The sequence below is a fragment of the Carassius auratus genome, chromosome 20 (genome assembly GCF_003368295.1).
Source record: "Carassius auratus strain Wakin chromosome 20, ASM336829v1, whole genome shotgun sequence".
Lineage (NCBI taxonomy): Eukaryota > Metazoa > Chordata > Actinopteri > Cypriniformes > Cyprinidae > Carassius > Carassius auratus.
In genome coordinates, this window is record NC_039262.1 from 11,708,662 (window position 1) to 11,719,440 (window position 10,779).

At 36.8% G+C, this 10,779-nt stretch overlaps 2 protein-coding genes and 1 pseudogene across 2 annotated transcripts; 2 read left to right on the forward strand and 1 right to left on the reverse strand.

Annotated features, from left to right (window-relative positions):
* Positions 1 to 1,424: 1,424 nt before the first annotated feature.
* LOC113037926 (melatonin receptor type 1B-B-like) lies at positions 1,425 to 2,320 on the forward strand (annotated as a pseudogene).
* A 1,365-nt stretch (positions 2,321 to 3,685) lies between these two features.
* On the reverse strand, positions 3,686 to 6,211 carry tmem179aa (transmembrane protein 179a, genome duplicate A). Its single transcript, XM_026291082.1, has 4 exons — positions 5,382 to 6,211; positions 5,146 to 5,283; positions 4,483 to 4,561; positions 3,686 to 4,372 (listed from the first exon to the last, which is right to left on the reverse strand). Exons 1-4 carry the CDS (start codon positions 5,681 to 5,683, stop codon positions 4,199 to 4,201), a joined length of 693 nt encoding a protein of 230 aa, XP_026146867.1. The 5' UTR covers positions 5,684 to 6,211; the 3' UTR covers positions 3,686 to 4,198.
* Positions 6,212 to 6,880: 669 nt separating this feature from the next.
* LOC113120929 (photoreceptor outer segment membrane glycoprotein 2-like) lies at positions 6,881 to 10,467 on the forward strand. Its single transcript, XM_026291081.1, has 3 exons — positions 6,881 to 7,540; positions 8,786 to 9,032; positions 9,390 to 10,467. Exons 1-3 carry the CDS (start codon positions 6,963 to 6,965, stop codon positions 9,642 to 9,644), a joined length of 1,080 nt encoding a protein of 359 aa, XP_026146866.1. The 5' UTR covers positions 6,881 to 6,962; the 3' UTR covers positions 9,645 to 10,467.
* The last annotated feature ends 312 nt before the right edge of the window (positions 10,468 to 10,779 follow it).

Sequence of the window (10,779 nt, forward strand, 5' to 3'; positions counted from 1 at the left end):
AAGTGGATTTAATTCAGCAGTTGATGACGTGACGCACTGAAAGTTCTAATCAAACTGGTGTGATCATACGCTTCAGGGTCCAGCCAAGACTGATCGTACATGTGAAAAGCTTAATGACTCACCCTCATGTCATTCCAAACCCGTAAGACCTCCGTTCATCTTCGGAACACAGTTTAAGATATTTTAGATTTCAGATCAAGTCAATCTTTCGTTTGTTATCTGGCTCGGCTCGGTGTTCATCTTCAGTTCTCTCTTCACAGCAGTTCAGTCAGAATACTGTTTGTGTACATTAATCACTCCGGGATATTGGTGTTTTAACTCAGAGGGAGTGTCAACCACATTAAAAAAGTTAACAGCTTAACTCATTTGTGGATTAATGCTTACTGGAGACATGAACCATTTCAAACGATTCAGTACGATTCGGTGAACTGGTTCAAGAAGATCTGGTTACATCGAGTGATTCGTTCACAAACCGGATATCACTACACTGCAGTGGACAGCACTCACAAAAGACCGGAAGAGAAGACAATACTGAATAAAGTCATAGTTTTTGCTATATTTGGACCAAAATGTATTTTCAATGCTTCAAAGCTCTAAACTAAAATATTTTAAACTGTGTTCCGAAGATGAACAGGGGTCTTAGGGGGTTGGAACAACATGAGGGTGAGTCAATAATGACATAATTTTCCTTTTTGGGTGAACTATCCCTTTAAGCATTTAGAGACAATCTGTAAAGAGGAATGGATCAAAATCCCTCTTTAGATGTGTGCAATCCTGGTGACCAAATTCAAAAAAACATCTTACCCATGTGCTTACCAACAAGGGTTTCTGCACCTGTTACTAATTCATGTTTTGCTTGGGGATCAAATACTTATTTCACTCATTAATTTCTGACCTTTATATAGTGTGTTTTTTTCTGGATTTTCTGCTTATCTCCCTATATGTTAAAATAAACTTACCATGAAAATTACAGACCCCTCATCAAGTGGGCAAATTTACAAAATCAGCATTGATCAAAATTAATATTTTCTCCACTGTATAAATAAATCATAACAATGATTTTTATTTTAAAATGGATATGGTTATATGTGCAGTAGGATAAGTAACCTACATTTGTCCACCCCCACACCAAACACATTATCTCAACATAATTTTTTATCTTAACATAGGCCTGGCCTGGACAAGCTACCACTGCCATAAGTGTAAAAGACCATGTTTTAAACAAACTAACAAACATGTCATTAAAAAGCCCAAGGTGTACGACATCAGTTCGGATCAGTAAACAAATAGCAGCCAACATTTGTCCCTAGACAAGGCCGCACAACACCTGTCACACATGGCTCACTTGGGGGTCTGACGTGATTTTTCTCTCGTTTAAAAATAGTTTTCCACTCTATAAACCAGATCTGATTTGTTGACTTAGCATGAACGCCCAGACTCTCTTCGCAAACGCCACCGTTTCTCGCATTCAACTCTCTGTTGACTTCTCCGAACCTGGACACTACATCCTATATGCTTACCACATCATATTCTCCACAAGTGCGGTTCTGCTCTCAGGATCTGTAGTCATCGGGATCCTAAAAACGAAGCATCTACGAATTCAGAACAGATTCATGTTTTATGCTGAGCACAAGCATGAGTGACGTTATTACGGGCCTGTATGGTTATTACTCGGGTCTTTTTGACGTTCAAGAGGGATTCCCTTCCAGAAACGGAACTTACAATATTTTACCGTCTTTCCTCGGTGTAAAACCTTTTAGTCTTCATGTTTGCCCAGTTTGATAGATACTGCGCCGTGTGTTATCCTTTCATCTACGAGCGCTTCGTCTCACGCACTGTAGTCATTTGTGTCTGTTCGTACTGCTGGTTCCACGCTTGCGTTCTTAACCAACTTGTGAAGAATTTTATGCCAGGTTTATTAGCAAACCAGTTTTTTTCATACACCGTCACCTTGTTACAAATTGTCGTGTTGACAAATGTGGGGATGACGATTAAACTGTTCTTCGTTGCCAAACATCAAGTTGCACGAGACCCGCCAAGTGCGGAGAGAGACAGCAAGGCAGAGTCTATAAAGATTATAATAGTCGTCGTTATTAGTTTTTTAATCTTCTGGTACCCTACTTTTATAAACATAATGGTAAAGCAAGTTTCTAAATACGGCATTTATTCTAAAAGCGATGGCACGAACCCGTTTTTAATACTGTCTCGTTTCAATGCACTGTCTACTTCGGGGCTATACATTTGGGGAAGTCCGTCTTTACGCACTGCTGTGTGGCGCATCGGTTGGTACAAGGTCTTACCACATTGCAAAAAAAGGTGATTGACATTTCAAATCTTTAAAACCAGGAGTGCATTTTAAGCGGGGAATTGTTACTCTGTAGGCTAATCATTCTCCTCCTTTATTTTTCTCCTTTCATCCAAACAGAATTAATGTTCACAACGGAGAAATGAAGATATCAGAAATGCCTTAAGTCCAGAGACAAGAATCTAGCATATGTAAGAACTTATGTTAAATATCTGCATCTGCTTTCAGCCTCTAAGTGCCATCGAAAAATTTTATCTAAAATTAGCGTTTTTATCGGGCTCCTATGTTTATGTTCAGTCATTTCAATGTACTTTTCTGAATATATATATATATATATATATATATATATATATATATATATATATATATATATATATATATATATATATATATATATATATGTATATATATGTATATATATGTATATATATAGTCCACTTATAAATAACTTAGGTGTGTGCTCTGCTAACTGTTAAAATAATTGTAAATGTAAATGTTTTGTATAATTTTCAGAAAAAACCAGAAGGCACTTAGTTTTTGCATCTGAACTCTTCACTCATATATATACATATATGTGTGTGTGTGTGTGTGTGTGTAGATATATGTTATGGATCTACATATATTTTCCATTTTTAAATCACTTAGGTGTTATGTCTGCTAACTGTTAAAATGTACTGTAAATGTAAAGCTTTTTTGAACCATTTGTATAATTTGATAGAATATATTTTCTGATGCATGTATTGCTGAATAAACAACTTAATCACCCTCCATTATTTTTACCTGAATTGACCTAATAATGTAGCCAGGTTAATGTAGTTATATTGAATATGTTTGTTTTCTACATGGTGTTTTATATTTGTACTTTTTTAGAGTGTTTATGTGGGATTATCACAAAAGAATTGATATGGTATCAACGGTCACAATCACATTATAATAATTACAACAATCACATTATGTCGCAAATTGATTAAAAAAGAAAAAAGAAAATTAACAAAGCTGTTTGTGTAGCAATTTCTTTTATCAGCCACTTGGTGGTGATGGAGACAATGAAACTGCAAAATTTCACGAAGACCAGTGGGTTGCATTAGACTAGCATGCATTAAAGAATGCTAGTCTAGAATGCACGATCAATTTAAATACTCAATATTATTTATGATGTATGAGGTGCCATAATATCACTAAAATTAAAATTCCAGTTGCATTTCTAAAAAAGTACCACAACAAAACAAAATAGTTTTTATATATATTATTAAAATATAATATAAAGGAGCTGCAATATTAAGGAAAAGCAATCAAATATTTTCCAATTTAGATTGTGTTAGCTAAAAGCAAAAGATAAACTCTGCACCTATGTAACAGAATAAAGACTGCATACGAGAAATTATTCAGTTTTATTTCTGGTTATATTTTGCTCCCATGTACAGTAAAGGCAGTATTTGTTTCTAAGTGAAGCAGACTTTACATTTCATATCTGAGTGAACTGTGAAGCTGTGACATCTGCTCAAAGACAGCATCCTCATTCACACTTTACTGAGTCTCCTTAATGCACAGCTGCCTTATCAAGAGAATTAGGTACAACGTAATATCTCACAGACAGTGTTTTATATGTATAAATAAGAGTGAATATAAAGATAATTCCATGAAGAGTTTGATGAGAGTTCTGTAAGGATGTTTCTAAACAACAGTAGAAACTAACTCTGCTATCTGTTTTGAATATGAGGTGTTCTCTGATCATTTATTTATACATGAGCATAGCTAATATTTAATCTACTAAGACTCAGATCTAAAGATTTATATATGATTTATAAAAAAAAACATGTTTGTTCGGAGGATTTAATTCTCCTCCCATAAACTGACTCGTGCAGTGTAAATGGACTACATGAGAGATTTTGTTTAAATCATGGCATTCCTGTTGTAAGAACTCTTCTGTAAAGGATGACCTAGCAGGAGCTCCTTCTCTTGAACAAGACTGTCTAGCAGCTCCTGCTGCCGGTGGTTATGGTAAACCTTTAGGAAGGCTAGTACTGTTAGACCAAACCAGCATAACCAGGCTGACCACAGGCCAAACTGTGAAACAAAGAACATATTAGTACCAAGCAGAGATTATGTACAAGAGACTCATGAAATATATACTGTAAATATCTGCTTGTAAATGTAATTTTAAGATTAATGTTTACCTGTGCAATGGCAAACTGGTCATAAAAGGAGTTGTTGTCAACACCAAGCTCTAAATCTGTGTCTTGCAGATCCTTACAACTGTCGAATGAAATAAACCAAATTTAAAGCAACCATAAGTTTTTTTTTACCTAGAAGTTTCTAAATCATTGTGATGGAACACGGACTTCTAATAAGACTAATGGCTTTTGTTTTTTGTTTTGTTTTCACACACTCCCTCCAAATATCTGTTCTGGGAGTATATCACTGCATTTCAAACAGGATAAACGAGAAGGGTCATTCCAAACCAAAATTTCATAACTGGACACTTCAAAAAGACCGTTGAAATGAAGGATTCATTTCACAAACACTTTGCTAAATACAAAAAACTGCATACAGCTGCCTTAAAGCAAAAGTAATTTGAAAGTGACTACATTTTGGAAATGTATAAATTAAAGGCAGAGAAGAAATTTTAGAGCTAAATTAAAAAAAAATCACCCAATTTTCATTATTACTATTATTAACATTTTGATTATATTAGGCTACTATAAGCATAAAAATATGCTTGGTCTTTGTAATAGCCTACTAAATAACAGCATGACTGTTTCCCATCCATGAGACAGTGCTGCACTCTTGTGTGATATTGCTTGATTCTAACTGATTTAAAATGGTTTAAAACAGTTTACCTGCTGGGCATGGCTCCATTTTCAGTGACAGCATCACACCATGAACTGAAGCCAACACTGGATATGGTACAAGCTACAAACACCACAAATACCACCAACAAGCACAGGAGCAGATTCAAGAAGGCATGGAAAAGAGAGCTGCAGGAGATGTGAAGACATCAAATAAACAACACATAATTTATTGATTGGAATGTTTTAATATGCAATGCGGTCTGAGTGAATAATGGGCTGCCTACTCGTCGTGGCCTTTGCAGAGGAAGAAAAAGGTCCGCCACGACTGTACGGCGGACAGGATGAGAGACACGATGCCCACGAAAGTGATGAAGCGGCAGGATGACTCTGGTCCCCATTCTTCAACTATAAAGCGCTGTTTCTCCATTGTCATGTTCTCATTCTGCCACATCCCCTCAGTAAACAGCAGACATTTCCCCTTGAAGTCATCGCTGTTTTCAGAGAGCGGTACAACGGAAATGAAACCGAAAAGAAATGCTAAAAAATAAAGAATACACTGGCCAAAGAGAAAATTATCGACGGCCATCGTTCCGGCGACTGCTTTTGGCTACTGCGCATGACGGGGATGGATCCCTGCATAATGTTATTGGACGACGACTACAAATGTCACCCCTGCATTCACAGCATCTTTTAACATTTGTACGTTTTGACTGCAATGATAGCATCGTTACGTAAACTGCTGAAAATATTAAATATGAACTAAATAAATTATATTTAGAAAGAGTAAATATTGTACAACAAAATGAGAAAAGAATAATAATTCAGTATAAGAGAACTATAATATATCCCATGTTCTGTTCAGTAGAGTGGACGTCTTGTTGAACGTGTTAGCATTGTTATTCGTTTGGGATTGGCCCAGATGGCTTGGAAGAGTTCTGTTAAATCCTGAGGATAAATGGATTAGGTGGAGGTCACAGTGAGTCTGGACACAATTCACTCTCAACCTGCTCCTCACCTCTTCTGTGGTCCCTTACCTGAAATATGCCAAAAAAGGCAATATGACAGTATCTACAATCAAGATCCATGGATTGCAAGCCCATATTCAGCTACTTGATATCTGGGTAGGTAAGTTATGTGGTTTTAAATGGGTGGGGGTTGTATGAATACAACTTAGAATGGTATTAAATTATAATAGTGCCTAGAATAACATATAATGGCCTTCTGTAGCATCTAATGTCAAAAATGCTATTTGTAATTTGTTAAATTATAATTTATAATATGATTTTTGACTGTGTACATGGAATTCACTTTACATTTGACAAGCTGACAATATCTTGATTACTTACACCTAACTCCATACGCATACTCAATAAGTATTAAAACAAAAAATAACTATGAGCCACAGTTGCCTTATAAACATAAATATATTAACAAAAGAATTGACATTTCTACATTTACTGAACTCAAATAAGCTTGCACATACAACTCAGAAATAATCTTTCAGTACGTATCATTATATTAGTATATAGTATAGTTATAGAAATTTACAAATATATACAGTATATATTAAATGGCCATTTTCAGACATTGTAAACTATGCATGTATTTATTTTGTTTCATTTTTATCTTAATTTCAGTACCTGTGCTATTATGAAGCTAAGGCCGTCATCCAGGAGTGTAAAAATACCTAACCTAAGCTGCTTATGTGGCCCTCTTTGCCTTCTCTCCCTGATTACTTTCCTATTCCCTGTGGAACATATTTCATGTCTTCTCCCATTTACACAGTATGTTATATCACCCTAAAATAAAATGAGCTTTACACCTGGACACAAAAAAAAATACCACTGAGACAAATAAAAGCAACAATGGCAGTCTTAAAAGTGACATTTACGAAGACAAACAGAGACAAACTGGCCCAGGTTTTATGGGTACTGAACTGGGTGTCTGTGGTAACTGGAGTCACGCTCTTCAGCCTGGGTCTGTTCTTAAAGGTGGAGATTGTGAAGAGACGGGAGCTGATGTCAAAAGAGATTGTGTCAGTGCCAAACATGCTTATCTTTGTTGGCTTGACTGCCTGTGCGATCAACTTCCTTGGGGGAAAGATCTGCTATGACTGTGTGGACACTACCAAGTTCCTGCGATGGAAGCTGCTGATGCTGCCTTACATCATATGTACCTTTTTCTTTACATTTTGTATCCTCGTGGGAGCATTGATGTGCTATAGCATGCGTAATGATCTGGAGGAGTCACTGTTTTTGGGCTTACGTGACGCCATGCGCTACTATAAAGATACGGACATGCCAGGCCGCTGCTACATCAAGCGCACAATGGACATGCTGCAAATGCAGTTTCAGTGCTGTGGCAACGAAGGATATCGAGACTGGTTTCACATTCAGTGGATCAGCAACCGCTACCTGGATATGACTGATAGCGGAGTTGCGGAGTAAGTCCATTTCTACCCACAATGCACTTTAATATTACGCGGTTAAAGCCATTGTTCACCTACAATGAAAACATCATTTAATCACCTCATGTCATTCCAAACCTGTATGATGTTCTGTCTTCTGTGGAACACAAAAGATAATATTTTGAAGAATTTTTCTTTCAGTTGACTTTGTCCATACAAGGAAAGTCAGCCAAGTCCAAAATAACACCCAACCACTCTGACTTTCAACAGACATTTTTTAATGTGTTCCACTAGAAAGAAAGCCATACAAGTTTGGAACAACATGAGGGTGAGTAAATTACAACATAGTATTTATTTTGGGTATACCATAAATATACAGTGGTGGCCATAATTATTAGAACACTAGTAATTCCACCAACTAAAAAATGGCTTTAAGTCAGTTATTTTTATCTTTTGCTGTAGTTTGTCAGTAGAAAATATCAGGAGTCTGACAGCAGCCAGTGCTCCACAGTGATCTCATCTTCATTGTCTGGAATGACATGAGGAAACATAACAAACTGAGACAGACTAAATCCAGAAGAGCTGTGACAACGTTTCCAAGATGCTTCAGGAGACCACATTTGCCACAATTCTTCTGGATTTAGTCTGTCTCAGTTTGTTATGTTTCTTCATGTCACTCCAGACAGACTGATGAGGATGAGATCAGATCTCTTTGTGGAGCACTGCCTGTTGTCAGACTCCTTGTGCAAACAAAGATCTCACTGGATTATTACAATTAATGGCAAAATGAATGTTTGGAAACAGGCCCGCTGTTCTGTCGATTTGTTCTACCCTGTCAGATTTTCCTACCTCCCACTAAAACAGTGGGTATTACAATGCTACTGTAAAGTTATGGTTTATTAACGTCTACACCTACCCCAACCCTGAACCTACCCTTACAGTAATGCAGATAAATTAATATTGTTTAGTATGAGGGAAAGGATGCAATATTGATGTGCGCATGGGCAGTGAACTTGGGTAGGAAAATCTGAAAGGTAAGATAAAATGTCAGGCCACCAGCTCCAGAATCAAATCACTGAGGGTGCTTCTTACATTAGTGAGGGGTCTGTATGGAAATGTAAAGTGATATTCCTAGTGACACTACAGCAAAAAACAGACATAACTGACTTAAAACCATTTTTTATCTGGTGAAAATACTAGTGTTCTAATAATTCTGGCCACCACTGCAGGTTTACTAAAATTGTTGCAGAAAGTTATTTAATGCATTCTACTCTTCTTCAGACGACTGCGGAGTAATGTGGAGGGGAAGTATCTGATCGACGGAGTGCCATTTAGCTGCTGTGGCCTGCATTCTCCTCGTCCCTGCATCCAGCATCAAATCACTAACAACTCAGCACACTATAATTACGAATACCAGAAGGAGGAGCTGAACCTGAACCGGAGGGGCTGCAGACAGGCACTGCTGGAGCACTACACACAGATAATGCAGTCCATTGGCTTAATAGTTCTCATCATCTGGCTTTTTGAGGTGTGATATTAAGCCTGTTTTCTATTTTAATATATATATATATATTGTATTGTATTCCTCTGATGGCAAAACTGAATTTGCAGCAGCCATTACTACAGACTTCAATGTATTTCGATCTATCTATCTATCTATCTATCCCTATTATAACAATTTTTTCATTATGGATTGGTCTAACATCTCCAGTCGAATGCAAGGGTTTTCAGATATCTACTGACTGACAGATGCAGATGGTTTAATAAAAAATAAAAAATAAAAAGTCAGTTGAGAGAGATTTGAAACTGCAACCCCTCCTTCTATAAGCAAGAAACACTTATAGCCTCTTCGTTTTCTTAAACCTTTTCTCCTTTCTCTCTCTAGGTGTCAGTGTTGACAGGAGTACGCTATCTTCAGACGGCCATGGAGAATGTGCTGAGGTTAGGAGACCCTGACTCTGAGTCTGATGGCTGGCTTCTGGAGAACAGCATTGCGGACACTGCACGTTATAATTTCAACATCATCAAGAACCTGGGAAAATGCTACCAGGTGGATGACGATCCCAACATTGATGTACCCAGCACCAGCCAGCAAGCACAAGAGAACGTCCCTGTAAAGCAAATCCCTGTAGCCCAGTAGTACAAGAGACATTGGACATTGAGACTTAACCAGCCATTTAACAATGACAGCCTTGGAGAGGCAGATTGTGATCTGCATTGCAGCCTTTGACTCTTTACTTGATGCAAACAAAGAGGAATGGACGTTAAGAATGGCCTGAAACAATAAAACATAATGTGAAGGAGCTCTCGGCTGAAAGGCACTGCATTGCAATATAATCCTTGTGCCATTCAAAAGAAAAAGACAATGAAATGTGCAATGCATTTTAAGATGCTGGGGAACAGGACTGATTTGTAACACTGGATAACACTGCTGTAAAGAAAGATGGTAATGGAAGACAAGCTTCCCTGTGCCTCTGCCCTGTAATGAAGATCATTTTGTCCATCCTAAAAATATCTTAATTATAAACGCATTTCAGGTTAATCTGAAAAGGGTTAAATTATAAGCCTTTGTTTTATTACTAAGGAGCTATTACCATCCATAATGTATAAAATGCCTTTGACTCTCTCACTCATTTGCTTTACTTGTTTCATTGTAGGTCCATTTTCAGTTTTTTCTTCTAGTAAACCATTCACAAATTGCTTTGGAGACTTGCAGTATCTGGCAAGGTTGAATTTGTACTTGATGGCTACTTATTAATACTAACGGTGGCTTCTAAATGCATTATTGCAGCACAGCTGTTTTATATAAGCCTAAATTGTTTTGAAATATGTTAAACCCATTGTGTGTTTATTCTTGTGTGGCTTTATTTCTCACAATTACTTTTTTCTTATATTTGGCAACTATTCAAAGCAAAATGCTTTGTCAATTTTTATCGGGCATTTTTCTCATATGCAAAAATAAAGTCAGACATCTGAGAAATTAAAGCAGTAAAGTGGTTGACAAAATCTCAATTAGCCTATAAGAAATCAAATTACAATTGTATTATGATTCAACTGATTTTTTACGGCTTTATAAAAATGTTTTGGGTGACAAGAGGGGTCCTCCAAAAAGGCTGGTCACATGGGCCCTGGGGACTCGTGTCTTTTTGCAATTAGATAAAAAAAAAATGTTCTGCTGTATTTATCAGCATGTAGCTTATTAAAACATTTTATTTCCATTATATTTCATAAGTCAATAGCCTACATTTCAGAAAAAAAACTAAAGATGTGATGTT